General features: G+C 35.0%; 1 protein-coding gene across 5 annotated transcripts in view; it reads left to right on the top strand.

Annotated features, from left to right (window-relative positions):
* The window catches only part of LOC129754661 (solute carrier organic anion transporter family member 74D), a 34,010-nt gene that overhangs the window by 364 nt on the left and 8,948 nt on the right, over positions 1-24,698 (top strand). For 2 of the 5 annotated variants that reach the window (XM_055750842.1, XM_055750843.1), the window contains exon 2: positions 14,871-15,227. In XM_055750842.1, coding sequence (XP_055606817.1) covers positions 14,944-15,227 — 284 coding nt within the window. In that variant the 5' untranslated portion in view covers positions 14,871-14,943. Of the gene's footprint in view, positions 1-14,619; positions 15,228-24,698 lie in introns of all 5 variants that reach the window. The other 3 variants (XM_055750839.1, XM_055750840.1, XM_055750841.1) reach the window with 3 other exon arrangements.

Genomic DNA, 24,698 nt, shown 5'->3' on the forward strand with positions numbered 1-24,698 from the left:
GTGAAATTTATGATCCTGTGTGATAACGTCTTTGCGAACCGTGACAAACGCAAATAACAAATGCGGAGGGCTGGACGCTCTTCCAAAAGTTTCATACCTATGTTAATATGAAGAGAGATTGGAAAAAATAATACAAGTGTGACTGGTGGCCAAACGAAGAGAGAGGCGTCTGGGATGTGAAGATGCTGGCTGGATGGCTGGCTTGTGAATGTGGCGTTGTGATTTATGCAAATTCCTACCCAAAGAAAAGTACATCTCATAAGAAGATCTGTCGGATGAGAATGAATGTTTTTCTTCTTTCTGATAACGGGCGAATCAACAAAAGTTGCTAAAATTAAGGATCATTTCATGCACAGTTTGCTTGAAAAATAAAATTATCTTTGAACTTGATTGCGATGCTAATGTAAATGAACTAAAATCTCATGAATCCAACATTTTAATATTTTCATAATCTGGGGTGAATTTTCGAATTATTTTTTTTTTGTAGTTTCACAAAATTTCACTTTTTGTCAACCACTGTCGTAAAACATTATACAAAATAATTTTATTCCAACCTACAGAAGCTGTATCAACCAAAAGATTTGCTGGATAGCATTTATCTGCATATATTTTTTTTTATTTTGAGATAGAATGAATTCATGGTTGAGTATCTTGATAATCTGCTTAGGTAATAGTTATAAGCATCTCACATATCAACCGTGTCGCAAACTTGATTCAGCATAATTCCTGATTGTACAATATGAAATATTCAATTATTCAATAACCAACTAGTGATAAATAAAATCATCAAAATTGAGAAACCATTAAAAAATCACGGTACGATTTTTACAGCTCATCGCAAAAGTTCCTTTGGGCTCTTGCTATCGTAGCATTTATTTATAATGTTTAAATCAAACCAAAATTCAGGGTTGTTTTAAATATATATTTACTTCAAAAATCAAAAGAAAAGTTAATCGATGGAGCCATGAATGTAAAACTGAACGCATTTTCGCTTGATTTCCTCCATAAAAGTCTTCACAGTGTCATCCGGTACAAGTTTTTGTGTAGTTAAAATTTTATAAGTAATGATAAAAAATTTGACCTTTTAATTTATGCAGCATCATTGTCCATTTTTCGTTGATTGGCCTTAACACACGAACTGCCTTAGTTTATCAATTACTTGTATTTGTAAGTATTATGAAGGTGATTTGTACCCTTTATGATCTTATTTAATTTTTGGCATTTCGGCGAGTTGTGAAAATTCAAGGTAGAATATTTACCCTTTATGATCAGAAAAACTAGTTAAAACCGTCAAAACAGAGATTGAAACCCCAAAGCATCAAATTCTAAACAAGGACGAAATCGATTTTTAAATCAAATTTAAAGTAATCTTATAAATTTCTGCAACCATGTTTTACGTTTTTAGGAGTTCAGTACTGGTTTTATAAATATAAAACATGCCACATTCCCCTTAACAGAAAAAATAATCAAGAAATATTGAAAAAAAAGTGATCAATCTTACCCCGTTTAACGGTAAATTCTTTTGCTGTTTTTATATACGTTCCTTTTACATTATAAATTGATCGTATGAAAGTTGAAAAAACAGCATTTACCTACCAAGTAGAAGGCAAATATAAACCTGAATTCCGATTCTTTCAACAGCAATTTTCCCTGTTGGGGAGAGAGTCAACTGCGACCATTAAGTTAAGCTATTGTGGCATTACATATCTCGGTAGAACCTCCAAGTGCAATCTATGTTCCCTTGAAAAGATCTATCTACATGCATGTGCTGCATCATTGAGGCGTAAAATTCCAAGGTTTACACGGCTAGCATTTCACTAATTCTAAAACCGCCAACCTTCATCATACTATGTGTGCCAGGTTATGTCACGACCGGGATTCGGTCTCATGAACGTTGGCTTAGAAGACAAGGATGCTATCCTCTAGACCACGATCTGTTGACTGAAAAGCGATGAAAACTACACCAATTGGGCACAATCTGACACCTTATTCGTTCCTATAGAAAAGTTTGGGCTTAAACAGTTCCAAGAAATCATCAGTTTCTACTGACTTTTCAGCAACAATCAATCAGGTTTTAGAGCAAATCATAGAACTGAAACTATCATGATGAAAGTTCACAATGACATTGCCATCCCCTTTTAATAAAAAAGAATAAACCTTCCTGCTACTCATAGATTTAAAAAATGCTTTCGATAGGGTGTGCCATTAGAAGCTGATTGAAAAAATTATTTACAAATTTACTTTTCTGGTTATGCAGCTAAAATGATTATTCATACCTTCAAGGACGGGTCCAATAAGTATTAATAGATGGTTGTTTTTCGATATTCACTTTTATTGAGTCTGGCATACCTCAAGGATCGATTTTAGGACCAGTGCTGCTTTATCTTTTCATAAATGTTCTGCCATCTATTTCAAAACACTTTAGCGTTAAGATGTTTGCTGATGATGTAAAATTATATTTCTGTTCAGACAATGCACAGTGGTCCAGAAATGAAATTTAGCGGGAAACAATTATTTGCGCTCTTTCCTTAGGTTTAAGATATTTGGTGTGCAAGACAAAGTTGTACAACGTTACAAGGCGCTACTTTTGAATGAAACTTTTTCAGGGTGGTTCATAAAACTCCTTAGATACGAAAATTATTTTTTTACTGTAATGAGATAGTGCTATATTATGTTCAGCAATTATGTAGAACAACATAATTGATGAAAATTTGTACAAGACTTTGAATGTCTATCGATTAACGTTTAGGTTTTATGATGATTTTTCGTGTACAAGTTAGGGTGGTCCTACAGAAACAAGTTTTTTTTTATTATAACTTTGTTGAGTATCAACTTATCAAAATCATGTGTTCGGCAAGTAATTAGCAAATCATGATGCGCATCTTTTGTAGAAAACAAATTTCTAATATCTGCGTTTGATTCGCAGTTATCATGAATTTTGTGTTCAAAAATGGCCGTTTTGTATGAGCCGTAACTTCAAATGAAGCAAACCGAAAAATTCAAACTTTAATTTCGTTTGAAAGAACATGTTAAAATCTACATTATATCGAAAAACTGGAGAGGTGTTTTTTGTTTAAAGCTTTTTATTTTCATTTGAACTTGACCAAAATTGCCATTTTTCATATAACAAAATATATCACTTTTGCTCTGCGACATGGAAAATCAAATCAACACGTCATTAAGGCTTGTCATACTGCTGTGTTGCTGTGTGGTGGCGGCTTATAGAATACTACCACTGGGATACTGGTCCACGTCGTAAAAGTCGACTTATCCAGTACTTCCCATATGCGTTAGTCATTCTTCAAATGCGACTATCACATTGGGAGGGGGGAACCTTGGCTTGGTTACAAGCCAAGTTTCTTCAGGGAGGATTCACCAATTGTGCTTATTGCTATTAATGTGCATGCACGAGTTGTATTCTCCTAAATTTTGTAAACACCCGCTTCAAGGTGGTTCTGTGCCTGCGGGCCCCAAAGTGGGGGTAGGAGGGTGTATAATAATCCTATCTTAAGCAGAACGTTGTTAAGGTCTGCACTATAGCCAGGCACTGGTGCAAAGGGCCGTATTTTTCCTGGCAACTCGCGGGATTCAGATTATACACACGATTTTAAAATTTTCATCCTGTATGGGATACCCCGCTTCATGCTTCGATATGAAGGTGCAGGGGTTCTTGTGTGTGATGGGAATATGTGTGGAATTCTTTGATAGAAATGCTTTCTATTAAGGTTGCACAGATAAATCTGCAGCACAAAAGAACCGCTACACTGAACTTATGTCGTTTAATCCTTAATGGAACTGCATCAATCGCCTTGGTCCAAGAACCCTATTTCCGAAATGGAACATTTTACTTAGGGAATTTGCTCAAACCAAACTTTACTGTGTTCAGTGTAATTGGAATGACTAATGCTCGAATAATGCCTCGTGCATGTATATTGATAAACAATTCTTTAAATGCAACACTTATACCCAATCTAACAACAAGAGATACTTGCGTCGTTCAGGTTTCGCTGCCTGATAGAAAATACGTCTACTGTTCAGCATACTCACCATATGAACAATCATCCCCTACGGATGATTTAAAAAATGTCATTTCATTCTGTGAATCACAAAATATACCTCTTGTAATTGGCTGTGATGCCAATGCCCATCATTTTGTATGGGGTAGCTCAGATATCAATCTGAGAGGCTTAAATTTAATGGAATATTTAAGCAGCACTGATTTAGAAATTCTAAATGTAGGAAATAAACCAACTTTTGTTAGGTGTGACAGAGAAGAGGTGATTGACATCACACTTTGTTCTAGAACAATTTCTCAGGAAATTTCAAATTGGCATGTGCCTAACGAAGAATCGATTTCTGACCACAGGTTTATCTATTTTGAACACTCAGGTGAGTTTTTAGAAACAATTACATTCAGAAACCCAAGAACAACTAATTGGGATCTATATTTGGAGCATCTTGCTACTAAATTTCATGGATATACACCTGAAATTACTACTCCTCTTGAGTTGGATGAAGTGGTTGCAAAAACCACCGAAATTATTTTGAATTCTTATGAAGAAGCGTGTCCCTTACGAACGTTGAAATTCAACAAAAACAGTACACCATGGTGGAACTCAAATCTCAGTAAATTACGAAAAAACTGCAGACGCTCTTGGAACCGAAGGCGCACGGAAGGTTTTGATGCTTTCAAGTTGGCTCGCAGAGCTTACCGGAAAGCAACAAGAGCTGCCGAACGCTCAAGTTGGCAGAGCTACTGCACAAACATTTCAAGCTTGCACGAAGCAAGTAGGTTAAATAAAGTCTTAGCCAAATCAAAAGATTATCAGGTTTCATACCTTAAAACCCCTAGTGGTGATTATACATCAAACGACGAAGAAACATTAAGTTGTCTATTCAATACTCACTTTCCAGGATGTGTTGATCAAGATTCATCGATAGAGCCTGAGTTCTTTTCTGGAAGTCTAGATTCCTTGCATTTTGCTCGGAAAATAGTTACTACAGAATCGATCAAATGGGCAATCGATGGTTTTGCTCAATACAAATCTCCTGGAAGTGACGGTTTATTTCCAGTTTTGCTTCAAAAAGGTTTCGATCATTTCAAACACATATTAAGAAAAATAATGATAAGCAGTTTTGCTCATGGATATATTCCTAAACTTTGGCGGCAGATAGCCGTGAAATTCATCCCTAAAGGGGGACGATCATCATACGACGAAGCCAAAAGCTTTCGTCCTATAAGTCTAAGTTCATTTCTATTAAAAGCACTTGAACGTTTAATTGATCATCATATCAGGCAAGAATGCCTTGTCCAACATCCGCTTAATGCGACACAACATGCATACCAAACAGGAAAATCAACATTAACTCTTCTGCACAACGTAGTACATAATATTGAAAATAGTTTTTCACAGAAAGAATCATGTCTAGGAGCATTTCTAGACATAGAAGGAGCATTTGATAATGTCTCGTTTACATCAATAATGGATGCGGCACTACTTCATGGAGTGCCTAGTGTTATAAGTAACTGGATTAGCGCAATGCTAAGTAACAGGAATCTTCATTCGTCTTTAAGACAGGCTTCAATTACAAAAGTTAGCACATGTGGTTGCCCACAGGGAGGTGTACTATCACCTCTTTTGTGGAACCTAGTTGCAGACGGCTTGTTGAGAAAACTCAATGACCGTGGAATACCAACCTATGGATTCGCAGATGATTATCTTCTGCTGGTAAGAGGTTTGTGCATAAGCACATTATTTGATTTAATGCAACAAGCTCTGCGCTCTGTTGATCGATGGTGTTCTCATGTACAACTTTCAGTTAATCCTCTAAAAACTAATATTGTTTTATTTACTAAAAAACGTATCACCCGCGGGGTGCGCCCTCTGCTGTTTTATGGTTCCGAAATCACCGTGTCTAATCAAGTTAAATATTTGGGTGTCATTCTTGACTCCAAATTAAACTGGTCTGATCACATCGAATTCAGAATCAAAAAAGCATGCATGGCCTTCGGACAATGCCGACGTGCAATCGGAAAAAACTGGGGACTCAAACCCAAACATATTCACTGGATTTTCTCCACAATAGTAAGACCAATTCTGGCCTATGGGTGTCCAGTGTGGTGGCAGAAAGGAGAAGTTGCAACCGTTCGGACTAAACTAAATCACCTTCAAAGAATGTGTCTTTTGGGGATGTCCGGATCGTTCACTACAACTCCTACTGCAGCACTAGAGGCTCTGTTTTCTATCAAACCTCTACACTTGTTCCTAAAACAGGAAGCCTTCTCGTGTGCTTTTCGTCTACAGGCAGTTGGTCTCTGGCTGTCAGGAAATATCGAAAGATCATCGAGTCATACAAATGTGTGGCCTGAATTAGTTAGATTAAACAAGTTTAATCTAGCGCCAAACGATTTAACACTCTCGAGTAGTTTTCCCTACATGGGGTTTAAAGTCAAATTTCCTTCTCCTCAAGAATGGTTATCAGGTTTCGTAGAGGACCAAATGTCCTCTCATATTGTATTCTATACTGACGGTTCATTATCAAACGGCCGTGCAGGTGCAGGAATTTACTGTCACGAGTTGAACATAGAACATGCTCAACCTCTAGGAAAATATTGTACAGTCTTTCAGGCTGAGCTATATGCTATTATGTATGGAGTGCAAATTGCACTTCAAAAGAAGATTATGTTCAGAACAATTTATTTCTGTTCAGATAGCCAAGCAGCTATCAAATCACTCAGTGCTTCCAGTTCTAGATCAAAACTGGTAATCACATGCCGGAAAGCAATCGAAGAACTTGCTGAAGGCAATGGATTAAACCTTCTATGGGTACCCGGACATAAGGGAATTTTTGGAAACGAATGCGCCGACGAACTCGCTAGAGCTGGGTCGGAAAAGGAATTTTACGGACCAGAGCCGGCTGTCCCAATATCACCATGTTGGTTCAGAAACCAAATTCAAACTTGGTCCTCTAACCAGCATGAACGATACTGGGAAGAGTTGGACACTTGTCGTCAAACTAAATTATTTTTAGAAAAACCATCTCCAATCATATCGAGTTACTTATTAACTTTAAATAAATCTCATTGCAGCATCTTGATCAGAGCACTCTCCGGTCATTGTAAACTCAACTATCACATGCACAACATTCAGCGTGCTGAATCTCCAGTATGTGGTAGTTGTGAATCAGATGTGGAAGATCCCTTCCATCTTATATGTAACTGTCCCTCATTTGCCAGACTACGTTTTCGTACTCTGGGATCTTATGCTTTAAGCGAATCTGAGTTTAAGAAATTAAACTTAAAAAACATTCTATCATTCCTTACCGAATGTAGAAAAGAGCTTTAATGCTAATAATCCCTAGTGGAAAGGCTTTATGCCATCTTAAATAGATTGAATTTATTTCTTCCTTTTATAGGTTTTTCAGGTTTCTCAGGTAAATGATGAAATCTTGGATAAAAAAAAAGGCTAGGCACAATTTTCCCGTATGTTTGGATAACGTGCCGCTATTAAGCCTACCCCCATTCTGATACCTGATACCTGATAGTGCTATATTATGTTCAGCAATTATGTAGAACAACATAATTGATGAAAATTTGTACAAGACTTTGAATGTCTATCGATTAACGTTTAGGTTTTATGATGATTTTTCGTGTACAAGTTAGGGTGGTCCTACAGAAACAAGTTTTTTTTTATTATAACTTTGTTGAGTATCAACTTATCAAAATCATGTGTTCGGCAAGTAATTAGCAAATCATTATGCGCATCTTTTGTAGAAAACAGATTTCTAATATCTGCTTTTGATTCGCAGTTATCATGAATTTTGTGTTCAAAAATGGCCGTTTTGTATGAGCCGTAACTTCAAATGAAGCAAACCGAAAAATTCAAACTTTAATTTCGTTTGAAAGAACATGTTTAAATCTACATTATATCGAAAAACTGGAGAGGTGTTTTTTGTTTAAAGCTTTTTATTTTCATTTGAACTTGACCAAAATTGCCATTTTTCATATAACAAAATATATCACTTTTGCTCTGCGACATGGAAAATCAAATCAACACGTCATTAAGGCTTGTCATACGAGTATCCACGTATTGAGCTTAACTCAAATTGTTTCTACAGATGTAACCAATACCTTTTTCTTCAGACATTGGTGTAACATTTGATCTCCTGCGCTCGGTAGGTTAAGAAAACCATTAACTGGATTGCCGGAAATAGTTTCTACAGCTTGTCCTGCTAGGCGATGTCCTTCAGCCCTCATACATGATGCCGTAAGAAATCCCAGCTCTTCCGTCGTAAGGTTTGATTGCAACTCTCTAACTTTTTTCAGTTTAGTTTTTCGGCAGCTTTCGGAGAAGTTTTGCGATGTTCTTCCTTGTTTTGTAGCTAACGGAAAGTGTATCTGAGCAAGAAGCCAGTCCGCATTCAGCTTTTCAAATCGACTTCGGTTACGATTACTTTTCTCCCAGAGTTTCGAAAATTTCAACTTCTCAATACTTAATTTCTTTTTCAACGTTAATTTCGAAAGCTTCGGATCCATTTTTAACAGAACTTCAACCACATCTTTTTCACTAGACCCCTTCAGCCAGTGAACAACAATAACTTTCCTTTGAACGTTCATCGCGAATAATCGAAACTTTTGAAATGAAAACTGTGTGGTTTCCTTGGTTTTGATCAAAATGATCACCGGAGAAACCAAAACTGGCTTTCATAGTCAAAAGGACATAAGTGAATAATAACTTCTCCTTCTAAGTAAAATACAATTCAAGACTTCCTTGTTGGTTAGTTAGTAATTAATTTTTTTTTACAGTTTATGGTTTTATACATTAATAATTATTATAATCAATCCTGATTTTTTTTTCATTTGTGCCCCTCTGGCTATGTTAGTCTTTCCAATTTTTTACAAAAGGTTATGAATAGGAAACTCTGCTTTTGTAGTGCTAAAAAATTTAGAATTGTTGACTAAGGGTGCGAACGCAAAGAAGAATTCCATGTCGCAGAGCAAAAGTGATATATTTTGTTATATGAAAAATGGCAATTTTGGTCAAGTTCAAATGTAAATAAAAAGCTTTAAACAAAAAACACCTCTCCAGTTTTTCGATATAATGTAGATTTTAACATGTTCTTTCAAACGAAATTAAAGTTTGAATTTTTCGGTTGACTCCATTTGAAGTTACGGCTCATACAAAACGGCCACTTTTGAACACAAAATTCATGATAACTGCGAATCAAAAGCAGATACTAGAAATCTGTTTTCTACAAAAGATGCGCATAATGATTTGCTGAATACTTGCCAAACACATGATTTTGATAAGTTGATACCCAACAAAGTTATAACAAAAAAACTTGTTTTTGTAGGACCACCCAAACTTGTACACGAAAAATCATCATAAAACCTAAACGTTAATCGATAAACATTCAAAGTCTTGTACAAAGTTTCATCAATTATGTTGTTCTACATAATTGCTGAACATAATATAGCACTATCTCATTACAGTAAAAAAATAATTTTCGTATCTAAGGAGTTTTATGAACCACCCTGAAAAAGTTTCATTCAAAAGTAGCGCCTTGTAACGTTGTACAACTTTGTCTTGCACACCAAATGTCTTAAACCTAAGGCAAGAGCGCAAATAATTGTTTCCCGCTAAATTTCATTTCTGGACCACTGTGCAATGAAAGCTGTTGGCGACTTAGGAAAAACCAATCAATGGTCTGTTCAGAATTTTCTACCTGTTAACCTAGCTTAAACCAAGGCTCTATGTTTCAGTAGATCCAACAGAAAAATTTATATCCCTACGTTTTCTCTGGCAAATTCTGGGATATTTTTCGCCGATTACGCTGAAAATCTTGGCATCATTTTCGTCCGGGAATTATTATGGAACAGGCTAGTCAATAAACAGTGTGTAAAAATTTATGGATCTTTGAAACAGTTAAATCTCTCCTCGAGGAACTTGATGTTTAGACTATTTTAAAATTGTTCAAATGCTATGTTTATCCGCTACTCGTTGACCTGGGAAAAACTTCTATAATAAGATTTGCATCGATAAGACTGTAGCTAACGGAATGGCTGGCAACCCTTCCTCAGTCGAGCAGAAAGCGCCACAAGGGACAACCATCAGCGAATAAGATGGAAGATGAAAAAGCAACGTCACTCTTTCACTTCTTTCCTTAATCTGAGCGGATCACCACGTTTGTTTTTCAGTAAATTTGTTAACATTTCTAAAATCTGGAAGTATACGGTTATAATTTGTTAATATTTTATAAAGCCTTATATCTACCATATAATTCCAACGATTTCCTAAGTGAATTGGTTAGGACAGAATCGATATCGGTGAGATTTATTTGAAAATTGTTAAACCTACCTACACAGTAAACGAAAATTACCGAGTTCGGTAATTTTTTTACCGATATCCTAACATGTGTAAATCGATAAACTGTTCGGGAATATTTTCGGTTAAAAAATAAACTAACATCGGTAAATGAAGAATCTATTTACCGATGTTCGTTTATTTTTTACCGAAAAAATGACCTAACAGTTTAACGATTTACACACCCAAAATTCAGCCTCTGTGCCAATGGCGTGTAGTCAATTACATAGCATCATCGGTACAAGAAGATAACGCGACCGGTGCTGATTCGATTTGCTCCCACCGGCATTAACCTCCCAAGTTAACCGAATTGCGTATGTCTGAAAGAAACAAAATAAAAACGAATTCACGTCCCTCCCTATCGCATCACAAGACGAAGAAGGATAGAAATAAATACAGGCCAACACCAGGCAGCCAGCGAACCGAGCACTGTGCGTGTGTAGCAAAAGCAACAACAAACATATTCCTTCAATTTAATCTGCCGGCAAACGCGTGTGTAGCAAAAGCAACAACAAAAATATTCCTTCAATTCAATCCGCCGGCAAACAACCACGGCCAAGCTGTGCGTGTGTATGTAGCAAAAGCAACAACAAAAACATTCCTTCAATTCACCGGCAAACAATTACCGGCCAAGCTGCCCGGCTTTAGCAGCTGTGTATATGTAGCGTGTGTATGTAATAGCAGACAGTAAGCGAAGCACAGTTCTCATTCAATGGGTTTCCCGTTTCCCGTTCCCCTTCCCGTTTCCATCCAAAACAAAGGAATACCTTGAAAGGAGGCCAAACGCCGGGAAGCCTCCGTCGTGCGTTATTTTTTTGTGATTGATCGGTGGCAGAAAGCCTATGACAAATAGCCCTCATCTTGCATGAAGTTCAAATAGTACACTGGTTAAGATGTCGGACTGGCAAGACGATGTAAATCACGATATGAGTTCGAATCTCCCAACGGCGCTGTGGTTGTTATTTTTATTTTCTTGTTTCTGGGATGGATTATCCAATAGGAACGAAATCCCATTAAATGTTTTTCTTGTTTCGCTTGAATGTAGTGGTCATGAATAATTTTGGTTGGAAGCCGAGTCCTTATGCCAGTTACGGTTTTTCAAACATACCGTCTTCGGCACAGTGCACATTTCAGAGCATTATCGGCACAGAGATTTGCTAAAAAGGCATTGGATTTCTGCAACATCTTCTATGGGTGCACATGTAAGGATTTCGGTAAAAAAATAACCGAACTTGGTAATTTTCGTTTACTGTGTAAGTTCATTAGTTTGCTAAAATAATTGTCATTCTAATTCTCAATTATCTACAAATTGTTATCTTCCAATTCGTTACTCTACGATTGGATAACCCACAATCTAAACCGAAATTTGTTAGTAAACCGTTCCCAACTTCCAAAGAGAAGCCGGAACAACTCCTAACTCTTCCAGAGCCGGAATCAACAAAGATAGTCAACAGTTATTTTTATAGTAAGGTATAAAAGTTTGCCAGAAACGAAATATTTTTCAGTGTTTAAAATAACAAGAAAATAAACCCAATTTTAACAAATCAGAAAAAATGTACTCATCTTATGTTACATGAAGAAAACGAATAATCTTTATTTTTATTATTATTATCGGAAGAATGCTAGAGAGCGCAGAATTTTGCTTTAATTGCCTTCAAATCGTTGCAGTGCCAATATTTCCAGTTCTCACACTTGGTTACTATAACTCAGTTCCCATCTGATTTTAAGCCATCTGGATGCAGTGAAAAAATGACGGTGTTTTCCTCACTTGAACCCGCGCTGGAGCAAAATCATTTGAAAATTTACAAACATGGCGGACTTTCTATCATATCCGATTAAAATTGACTTCAGACGACATTTAATACGATCCAGAGTGACAGAGTGAGAGCCAGAGTGATAAAGGAATAAATTTATATTCGAAATCATTTAAAGTTTTTGTATTGGATTTTTTCAGCTGAAAAAAGTATATATTTGAAATAAATTTTTATAACTGATTTTCATCAAGAAATTACCAAAGGTAGATTTAGTGCAAGCTTAGCGATAAATTTAGACCAAAACTACTCGATATTTCATTCTAGTCACGCTAGTATTCCACATTGAGTTGAAAATCTTTAATCGCAATGACACAAAACTTTGACCAATTGAACGATTCAGACTACTTCATCGATGAACCAACAGATAACAAATTGAGGATATATCAACAGCTACTGCTGGCTTTTTTTCTAATCTAAGTAGAGAACAGTTTTTTAATAGTTATTCCAAACTTAGGTAGGTACGCCTTTTTCAATTTTTTTTATAAGAGCAGTGTTCTCTACCGCCCCCAAGTGGGCGTTGAGAGATCACAAGGAGAAGGTGGAAGGGCGCCGATCTACCAATTTTCGCTGTTTTTTCCGAAGAAATTTGATCCACGTTTGCAACTATTCATAAATTATCAAACAAACTGGATGGATCCGGAACAGAACCTACACTATTCTTCAATCGAAATTGCAACTTCTTCTTCAACGAACCGATAGATCGATAGTCTATAGGTACCTACTGGAAGACGAAAGACAACGATTATTGGGTCCTCCAGGGCAGATTAGTGAGCCTCTTCACTAACGGGGGTGTCTCTTATCAGTCATTGGACAACTTTCACAACGCCGGCCGTTTCGTCGCCGTATGATGGTTGTGGAATTTCAAAAGAATCTTCCACGTCTGGGCGCGAGTGACCATTATTTATAATCAGTAGATAGTGGGTAGTGCAGCAGAAAAGTTTGAGATGATAATAATGCCTACTATATGTAGATTCTGGCTCTTCATGGTGGGGCAATCTCTTCCTTGCTGAGATAATTTTGCTGCGGGCCAGTGACGCCGGGAGTTAAATTAAAATAAAGAAATATCTAAATTACCTCAGATCAATAATAAATAATCATTTATTAGTTTTGTACAAATTTATAAGTTCTAGGAAATTTTCCGTTGAACAACTTTGTCGAAGACTGTTATTTATTATCTGATTAGACAAAACAGTTATTTGCTATTGAATAGGGGTAGATATGTCTTTTGGCATTAAAAACAATTAATTCAACTGGCATCACTGCTGAGGCCTAACAAGGTTTTGAATAACGACTTTTCAAGCAACACTTCTATAGCCTCCAGCAGTGATGTCAGGAAAATTGATCGATTTTCAATGCCAAAAGACATATCAAAACCTATTCAACAGCTAATAACTTGTTTACATAATAAGATACGAAGTAACGGTCTTCGAAAAAGTTTTTTAGTGGAAAAGGTCTATTGGAGAATTCTATAAATCGGCACAAAAACCATTAGCAGACTCGATTCTACAGAAGATAAAAAAATGTTTGTCGATTGCTCAGAGCAATATATTCTCTTTTCCCGTACAAACATAAAAGTTCAAATTTACTCGTGAAAACGATTTTAAATAATCATGGATGAGTTATGAACCAAAAAAAGCTTTTAAGTACCCAAGGTTTGAGAAATTGAAAAATGACCCCAAATCGACTTAGTGTAACCACTCTTGGTACCTTATGAGTTTGTTTTAAGGTTCATTTTTTTTTTGAAAATCAGTATACGGTTGCTTACTGAACATACGAATTTTCATTTCATTTCAACCTTTTTTTTAAAACTAGTAAAAATGTTGGATCAGATTTTTTCTCATAGCCTCTAAGGTCATTAAACGTCCCCCAAAATCCAGAACGGCGCTCAATGCCCCTCTGGAAGCCTATTTTATGGTCCCTGAAGGCAATCTGGATCACTTTAAAAACCATAATAACTGGATAACAACTAGATTCTCTTGTGGTAGTTTCAAATATGGCATTTGACGTTAAAACATTGATAGAAAGTGTGAGATCATTTCCCACCAAGGTTCGATGATCTTTTTTACATGCTTAAACAATTTCATTATCTTTTCGAAAAATAAAAAAAAAACTACTGTAACGAAATCAGATTTTCAGATGGTGCCCCTCCCATAAGTGAGTCGCCCAAGCTTGGCAAGACGCTTCAAGATTTTCCAGATCCTCTACATAAGCCGTTAAAACAGCAGCTTGCATTCCCACCCATTCCCACCTCACTAATACTCGCGCCATCGCTCCTCACGGTTAATCAGTAATTAAATTATAAAAGAGACTACAAGCGTGAAAATTGCTGTCACATATGTCGGTGCTCGGGCCGCGATCATCACCAATCTTTTCCACTTGACGGAGTCCGTTTGGAATCAAGGAGCAAGAATAACACCCCATCCTTCTTACCGAATCGTCAGGGAAGGATTACGCTTTTTTCAGAAACTGAAGACAACGTCGACGTCGTGTGCCGAAATTGACATTTGCGGTGCGGTTTGCAAATGAACTGATGTGTGTCAAACATACTCCAGGGATGTTTTTAGCTAGAACGGTGGGGGAAACGGTTCAAATATGATGGTAGGCCCACGGTGAATGGCTGAGTGTGATTGTTGGCGCTTTTCGAAATTAAGCTTTTTTTTATTTTAATGAGTAAAAAAGTGTCTTAACACAGCGGGATAACAATTGTTGAAGATTTAACCCCTACATGTGTTTTGAAACGCTGCCTCGAAAGTGAACGCCAAAAAATGGGGTCGGAAAAAGAGTGTCCCGAGATGGGAAATCAGGAGAAAACGACAAACGGTTGTGGTGCAAATGTGCTGGAGAAAAATCTTCTGAATCAACAATACACAGAATGTCACGAAGAACGGAAGTATGATATTGTGTACACAAAAAGTGATGAGAAAGGCAAATATGAGCCCGAGTTTCAGAAAATGCTACCGGATGATATCGAGGAAATGTTCAAGGATATGCCGCTGACCAAGGACACCACCTGCGGATTTTGGATATTTCGAGGATCATTTTTTCAGAGGTAAGGTCAATAATCTATTAAACTTTAAAAAAAATCTTGTGAGAGTTCTTAAAAAGATTTTACCAATTAAAATTGTTCATTTATTCATAATCATAAAATGAACTTTGATTGTACTTCTTAGTTTTTATTCTAATATTACAGATCTCAAAATATTGCAGTTATTTTGATCAATTTAGGTGATGTGTTTCTTGAACAATTTCACTGATCTCTAATTAAGATAACAATGATCAGCTCAATATGAGATTTATAATTTATTACATATTAAGAAGTACTAAAAAATAGAAAACTTTATTTATGGCAAGCTAAGGGCTTTATGCTCCACTCCACTGCAAGCATATAAATGACATTTCTAAAGGGACATCTTATGAAGTAATAAGTAAAAAAGGTTTGGTTAAAATATCATACAGAAAAAAAAATCAGATTCGGACAAAAATGATCCAAAAAATAAAGCCAGGCACAATTTTAAATCAGATTTATCGGTTCAAAATCGATTTTTTTTTTCACATTCAAGATATCTCTCTTGAGATATCTCAAGATCTAAGCACTTAAAAATGCTTTCATTAAACTACCCATAATTGAATTGATTCAAAATTTTCAAAAGTTTCTAGTAACATACTGCTGTTATTGTTTTCTTTTTCAAACCATACAGAAAAGTTGAACCTTAACGCAATTTTCAGGATAAAAGCAACCCTCTGCTAAACTGAGCTTGTCAGATTGCCCAATTTGATCCGGATTTACCCGCATAATTGAAAAAAAATTTGGGAAAAGCCTGGCCCGGACCGGTCGCCCGAATTTTAATTAAAAATTGAATTAACATGAATTAACATCAGTCTTTGTAATCAATTTCGAATTTGTTAAAGAAAAAACCAAAAAACCTTGATTACGATGTTTTGCATACAAACATCCGTCCAAGAAAGAATGACATCGCCTGTTGGACAATAATGAACCTCATTTTCAAACCGGCACAATTTTTGATCACGTTGATCGATTTTGACGAAACTGAGCCAGACACTAGATCAAACATTTTTACATTTTTGGACCAAATTTCAAAAGTTTTCAATACAAATCACCAAAGATACAGCGAATTTAATGAAGCAATTCCAAATTTCCTTTATTTTTACGGCAACAGCTGTATCTGTGTTTTCAGTCATTGTTTAGACTTCAAATTTAGAAAAAGCGTAAGTTGCATTATTATTTGTCAAATCAAACAAAAAAACAGTAATTTTTTTATTTATGCATATAAAGCGAAATTTCTCGAACAAGTTTTATAAAAATAAACATGAATGCTTTTTGCAAGCCTATTATACTATTTCGAATCAAATTTGATGAAAAAAAATGTTTAAAGTTTTTTATTTCTCGATTTTTGTTGAGTAATTCCTGGGTTTGGGCCCGAATTTTGCCAACTTTTTAGATTTAATAGCCCAGATACATGCTTAAAAATTCTGGTAACCTTATGCTAAACACAAGTAAAAAAGTTTGTGAAAATAAAAGCAAAAAAGATTTAATCATTTGAAAACTTGCCGAAAAAAGTCGATTAATTAATTCACAAAAAATTAAGAACAAAATCTTTGAGAACCAGAAGAAGAAAAATTAAATATTTGTTTATAAACAGAGAACATGATCAAGCTCGAAAAAATTTATTATATTAGTGAAAGGATTAAATACGCATTTGTGAATTGCTTTTTATCATTACCAAACAAACAAATGAACAAACATACGGAAAAAAATATGTCATGGCTAGCAGAAATTTTAATTGACTTCAAGACAACTGAAAAATTTAAATCATATCTTTGGAAACCATTCTTTGAAGAAATGAAAATGACAAATGGTATAGTCGATAAGAAAATTTAGCCTTATATAAAAATAGTTGTTAGTCAGCATGTTAAAGCTGATTTCTTCAATTTCTGTATTTTTGAAAAAAAAACACACAAAATTAAAGCCTCCGACTCTAAATTAAATAAAACATGGTTAACTTAAAACACACATGAGGGTTCGAAGGCAGGAAAATAAATGTACTACACTTTATTGAAAAATAAAATTCTGACTCCGATTCTTATGTAAAATGAGTTAAGATTTGAACTACACAAATCAACAAAATTTTCATTTTTCCGAGGTGCAAAGAAACTTAGTTTTAGGCACTGATTCCAAATATTCATTAAGTTTTTTTTCTATCAGCTTTGGTTTCCAAAATTACTTTTGAAAAATTAACAAAACATGTTTGTGTTCTTTTTTGGCAAAGCTATGAACAACAATATTTTGAAAACAAAGATTTTAACTTAATGAGTGATTTTTACGTCTAGGAAAAAACTTGATTAAGACGTAGTTTTCCACATTGTGAAGGAGTTTTTAAAAGTTTTTGATTCTCATAAAAAAAATAAAAAATCGAGCAAAATGTAAATTTTTTTACATTTTTTGCTTCCGTAAAAAACTTTACCCAGTATGACGGATTGGCTTGATGATATCACCTACAATCTTTGTATTGCTTTCATTATCCTGAACCAACACTGTTGGTGTGAAATTATTTTTCCGATAATCACCCATTATTTTTTAAATAAATATTTTTAAAATTCAGTTACCTGTCTAGGGCAAAATGCAAAGCAGAACTAAACCTCATAAATCTCGTTGCCATATGCTGGGATATGATTTTTTTTCATTACGTGATTGTTAACATTAAAATTTCATGCATCCTAAGATTTATTTTCATGATTTCAGGTAATAGAATATTTTAAAGTATTTTTTACCCCTAAAGGTATGCAGCAAATTCACATTTTGTCCTTAAAAACAGTTATGACAGAAAAAATGTAAAATTGAATTTGAACAATACCAAATATTACTGCAAATGGTGCTTTATGCGTTGTTACATCACAAATATATCAAAAACTATAAAATTTTCAAAAATTTTCATTAGATTTTTCGTTAATAACAGATTTGTTGCAACTTACTCCTTTTACTTAGTAGGGTGAAATTAGCATGATTTTGAAAATTCAAAAATAACTGGTAAAACTAATAATTTCACTGACTACGCCAATTTGATGTCATATCAACCTTAAAACTTTTGATATTCAAGAGGTATGGATATCTGTGGGCATTGATATTTTAGAAGCCATTGAAGTTGAAAAGTGTTGCATGTTGCCCCAGTTGGCGGTATTGAAAAATAGGTATTAAAAATTATGCTACCCTGAGTTATTTAAACACATTTAAACATTGAAATCAAATCGGCTTTAAGTGCATTTCATTTCCAAAACCAAATTTGAAATCTGTAAATGATTATTAGGAATTTTCCAGCTAATCTTATTCCTATTTCTATTGATTTGGAGAATAAGGAAATTTCCATTTGCAGATTAAGAAAAGACATACACCGTCTTAGCCGATTTAGGCTTTACAGACTGAATAAATGACGTGGACAACTTAAGATTAACATTTAAAACCCAGTACCGAGATGGGAATCGAACCCATGCCATCAGCGGACCAGCGATTACCGTCTTACCACGCTAACAACTCGACCACCGAGACGTACAGTAGAAATTTTGCATCTTGATTAGAATTTCTGATTGTTGTATGGTAAATAAAATATCACACTGACTTTCATTTCAGTTAAACATTTGTTTCCTTTTAACACATCCAAAAATAAATAGGAAATCCAATTTCTAAAAAATTTAACTATGTATGTTGAAGCGAAAATTTTAAGAACATCCCTAAACCAATCTGCCGAAGTTATAATTTTAAAGTTTTCCTTATGTTTCTGAACTTCGATGGGATTCAAGGCCGGATTAAAGGGGGGACAAAAGGGGCAATTGCCCCGGGCCCCCCGGCTCAGGGGGGCCCCCCGAGGGAAAAAAAAGTTTTTACATTACTTTAATCATACTTCTACAAATCCATGAAAAGAAATCAAAACTAGAAAATCTGGATGAAAACTTGAAATATAAAAACTAAAGAGCCGCCGTGAAATAATATCTAGATCTTAAAAAGGTTAAGGAGGCCCTCTAGAGTAAGTAGTGAAGGAGCTCTCCCACATTTTACGAGTTGAGAATATCAAAATCTTCTGGACAAAACCGAATTCGAAAAAAAAATTAAGAAAAATATCCGGCAAAACACCTCCAATTTTCATTTTTAATCGAAACATATCAGTTACGATATTCTGGTAAAATAAAGAAAAATCATCTCCTCATTTTCATTACATTCAAATGTCTTGCACAACAATAATGCAGCTTATTTCGCTTTCTGAACAACATTTCAGAATTTTACCCGGGCAGTATCCGGGTTAATACCGCGTATTATAATAATTTTTCACCTTTCAATCATTATTATTGAAATTTTCATTTGTTTATAAATTCTAAACCCTTTTCCCTTTTCTTTTTCTTTTTTTCTCTCCCTATTTTTGAAAGTAAAATGTAAAAAAAACGGTAGTTGCTTAAATTGGACCAATCGGCAGTACAGGGGTTTTTTTTATTGAGTTTCCATCCCAGTTTCTGTTTTAGACTTTAAATTTGTATTGGAATATTTTCAAAAGATTAAACCAAAATGTTATCATCTATTGAAGCGAATATCCTGAGTTAAGTATATCACCTGCCAAATGATCATTCTCAAATTATCATAAACACGATCTGATAGTTGAGTTGATATTATCATTGAGTGATTTTCTTAATATGAATATTTCTATGATCTTAATCTTATCTTTTTCCAGATTCAATTTATAGGAACTTTCAAGTCTTGTGTTGTTTCTTCAGTTACTGAAGTTCAGTTTCATTAGTTTTCTGGATTTTGAAAATTCAGGATCTTTGTTTAAGATACTTAACTCATTTGGATTCATTATCTGATATTTTTTTCCATTGATAACTGATTCTGTGTTTTAAACATTTAATCTTGATTCTCAATTTTTTTCAACCGCTCATTTTTGCACTAATACCCTTTTGGCTTTGAGGGCATCAAATGAAACTTTCGTCACATTTAGAATAACAATTAAATTTAAAAAAAAATTATCTGATGAGAATCAAATTCAAAAACATCTCAGGAAAGGATTTTTTTTTGTGCTTCAAAGAAATAGAAAACATTTGGTGCAATTTCTGCTTTTGCTCTGATTGTGACTTTGTAACTTTTTTTTCCAATTTAATTCAAATTTTGTTTCTCAATATTTGATTTGAAATTATGATTTAGATTTGAAACACTGAATTTTGGTTCTGAGTAAAGCGTGATTTAAAGTTTTGAATTCTTAAACTCTTATATCTGTATCTCTATGGAATGTGGATTTAATATTTTTTTTTTTTAATTTTGTTTTCTATGTTTAAAATCTTCATGATACTTCCGAGGAGGAGTCCGGGCAACACTGCTAGAAGGCGGTCGGTTTTAATTGTGCTGCGTTAAAAGTGATAGTTTTTATGGGTTGAACAGTGGTTTAAGAATAAATTATGATGGATCATTACCGGAACGTAATTGTGATGGTGAAAAAATAGAGAAAAATCGGAATTTATCGACTGAAAGGAAGAAAAGAGGACTTTGAAAATCGGTTTAATATTTTCAACAATATGGCTGCCTAAGTGTGGTGTAAAGTGAAATGAGTGATACGCCGGTACAGGGAGAAAGCGGAAAATGAATTCTGGTCCCAAAATGAGGCAGACGGGAAGCAGCTATCAAAATTTTGGTGAGATCAATCTGATTTATACTTATAATAATCTTAAAAAGAACGGTCTCGTATGGTTCACATGTTTGCTTCATTTAATAGTGGTTGGTGTTTGATTTATAATAGCAGTTAAATGACTTAGTAGATGCCGGAAAGTGATTTTTTTTTGGTAGCGCCGATTTGATTTTTTCTCCCCAAATTAACGGGAGCTTCAGGTACTAGTTTCTTATATGGTGTGCGTGTGTTGATGAATGAAACCAGGAACGAGGTAAGATTATTGCAGCAAAAGTACAACCAAAGGAGCTTCTTTTTATTGCATCTTCAAGTTGAGTCGATTACGGGGGTGGCGAAATGAGGTGGGGTGATGTTTCCGATATTCGGGAGAGTACCAGCTAGTGAAAGAGAAAGTAGAACAGGAACGGAGAGTATTGGAACATATGGATTGTGGAACGTGTAAAACTGGGCCGAAATTTCAGCAATAAGTTGTTTTTGGAATTATGGTGTGTGAGTGAGTGATGCGTGGATGGGTGTTTTTTTATTCTGTCAGCATAGGTCAAAGCGAGAGAGAGTAGATAGTTCAAAACGCGCATACCCATGAAGTTTGTTTAGATTCGGGAGGGATAGGGTGTGCAAATTTTTCTCATCATTTAAATCTGATTCGAAAAGTGCGCTTATAGTTGATTTTAATTAAATAACTTTTGAGATAGAGCCTTAAGGTTATGGTAGAAATTTAGTTTTTTTTTTCATTCTGGTGGAAATTTAACCCGTTGTGTTGGGTTGAGGGGTTTGGCGATCGTTGATCTGAACCATTTTATTTTACTAAAAAAGAGAGAGGATGCGTTAAGAAAAAAAATACAGCATGTTGTACTTATAGATAGGTGATATAAACTTCTAATACTACGTTCAACTAAAACAAACGCCCCCATTCCTTTTCCTCTTTTTCGAAAATGTATGCTGAAATATGATGATTCTAAATCTGTTATCTATTATAAACATATGTAATTTATTGTGAACATGACTTAATCTTAAAATTGATTTCGATCTGTATATCACCAAATAGGTAATCATAAATAGTAATTTGACCAAATGAATTTTGACTATACTTTTGAGTTCACATTCGTGTGAAACAGCTCATAACTTTTCTTTATGGTATTCTTTTAACAGGGAGTTTAAGAAAGTACTTGAAGTTTTTGTAGTCCATTGCTATACCATTCGAAATCTGAAATTTTAAATTAAAGTAAATTTAATAGCCTGTTTAGTAATTTAATGGGAAAAATTGATACAAAAAATTTCAATAACAAGTAAAATTCGCAGGTTTACAATTAGACTGATTATAACTATTTGTCAAAGCTTTTAGACTTTACTACTCATCCTGAAGTCAATAATGTTTTATGACAATAGTTTAAATTTACCAATGTCAATTTCCCTCTTTTGTCCCCCGTTCTGTTTTTCATTTCCGGCTCGGACTAGGCCCATAAACAAAACAAAGTCTTGTAACATATGTTAAAAATAAATATTAATCCGCTACTTGAAAGCGAATATCTCACTTGTACATAAACTATGAATAACCAACTTTCTTGGTTGATTCGTTTTGTCCATGCAATCGCGAAATCAATATGAGGCAAAGAGTTGCATTGCACTGATGAGTTTCCAGAAACGACCTTATTCAGTTTTCACAAGCAATATGTATAACAAATAAACATTGAAAGGATCAAAAAGGAGAACCTTCACCCATTAACGAAACTTAAATATTTTAAATATCTCCTTATAAATATTCTTAGAAGTTTTATAGTAATTTGGTTACACTAAAGGTCGTTTTTGAAAATTCATTAGTGTATCAGGAAAAAGAATTAGGAAAACAAGTTAGTTTGAAGAAAATTTAAACACATATTGTCCTTACTACTAAAAACTTCTTATCCTTGCCTCAAAGATAGAAATAGGAGTTTCCTTAGGAAAAAACTAGGAGCATAGGAGGTGTAGGACTCGATCGCACCATTCACCAAGATGGCTCCTGATCTATAACCTTTCCCCTACTAACACAAACCTTTCCTTGGATATTTGAATATAGATTCGCAGACGTACAGACGGTTTCTATAGTTGGTGATATTGACTTACCTTTGTTCCTGAAATTTTCAAAATTAGTCTTTGGGATATATAGGGGCAAAAGGTTGTTGATTGATCCTAGAAAGTATCCTACTAACAATCCTTCCTTCATTCCTCATTGACTACTAGGACGTGGCCGGCGCCGTTATTGATCATTTTCAAAGGGAGAGCATGAGTTTTGTGCATTGTGAATGAACTGCTCATCCCAAGCATCATTCTTTTGGCCCTTGCACAAAACTGATGGCCTCGATCAATCACGGAGTAGCAACCATTGGCGAGGTAGAACTTGTTCTGCTTAGCCACGCCAGCGATCATGGAATTTGAAGTGCGTAAGTTGAGCGAAGCCTTATCAAATATGTTATCTAAAATTTTAAATGAATCATCATATACAAACACTTCAAGTTCAATGATTTAAGGTGGATATGAGTAGTCAACCAAGCTAAGCTAAGCTAAGCTTAAAATCTTCATGATACTTCCTAATTGTCACTAGGTAAATATTTCTCGAATAAGCACAAACCAAACGATCAATGATGATATGAAAATCATTTTGCATTTTGCAGCTTAAATCAGAGTTTTCATTTCTAAGAAATTTCTAAACTCTTCTCCAATGTTTGCACGTGATTGATTTCAAATTTTGATTTGAAGATACCAGAAACTATGTTCTACGCAGACAACATGGCTATTTGAAGATAGTATACTGCACTCATCTCTATTTTTTTCACGTTTGAAAGGTTTTGTATTTTCTGGATAGCATTTGAAAAAAAAAAACGAATTATAGGGGTCCCCCTAGAAAATTGCCCCGGGCCCCCCGATGGGTTTATCCGGCCCTGGTGGGATTGGTAAAAACTGGAAGCATTCAGTACTCACGAGGATGAGCAAATGACCGGTCCTCTTGCTAAACTCGAGCTTCTTAATGAAGATATAAGGGAGATAAGGGAAATGGCCACCTTAAGGAGGACGCTTATTTAACCATAGAAAACAGCTATAATATGTAAGTTACATTATTGTTTCAGATACTAGAAAAGTCACTTTCTCAACTGGCTGAAACTTGAAAAAGTTGATGAAAGCTTTTAAAAATGGATTTTGATTTTTTTGCTGAAAGCTGAAATCTGTCATTAAAGGGGCATAATGAGATCCCCACAGGTACAGTATAAGCACTGACTGGACCCTCGATTTCGTTTGTTGGATAATTTTTCCAACAGTACGCAATATCGATTCCAGAGTGCGCATCGATCGATTTGAAGAAATGCTATCCCAGTTAGAAAGTGCCACTCAACTTTCGAAAAAGACAGGCAATTCAGACGATAAAATCGGGCTAAACAGGTACATTTTTCCTATAGGGCATTTGTATAGGAAAAAGTGGTAGGTTCGCCACCTACCGTCGGTTTTGCGAACCTGCTAAATTTGACGAAAAAAATTTGCCAGAAAATGATCTAACTTTTGTTCTGAGTGTCCTGTCAGTATGATCAGTGGTATAAGCACCATTAGAAATCGGGGCACGATGAGCTTTTTCTGCCGTTGAATCTAGCAGCGAATTCAACTTGATGAAGTCAACTGAATTATAGAGCTACAGCTTCACTAATTTCATTTGACTATTAGGCCTATTGGTAAGATGTGGAAGAGATAATCAATGGACTTAAGTCCGATTCCTGGTCGTGGAAATTTCTTTTGTTCATTTACCATTCTTGATCGATTATTTTGATTGTTGCATTAAACGGATAGTAGCATCATCCGCCAAACAAAGTAGCAAC

The sequence above is a fragment of the Uranotaenia lowii genome, chromosome 3 (genome assembly GCF_029784155.1).
Source record: "Uranotaenia lowii strain MFRU-FL chromosome 3, ASM2978415v1, whole genome shotgun sequence".
Classification (NCBI taxonomy): Eukaryota; Metazoa; Arthropoda; class Insecta; order Diptera; family Culicidae; genus Uranotaenia; species Uranotaenia lowii.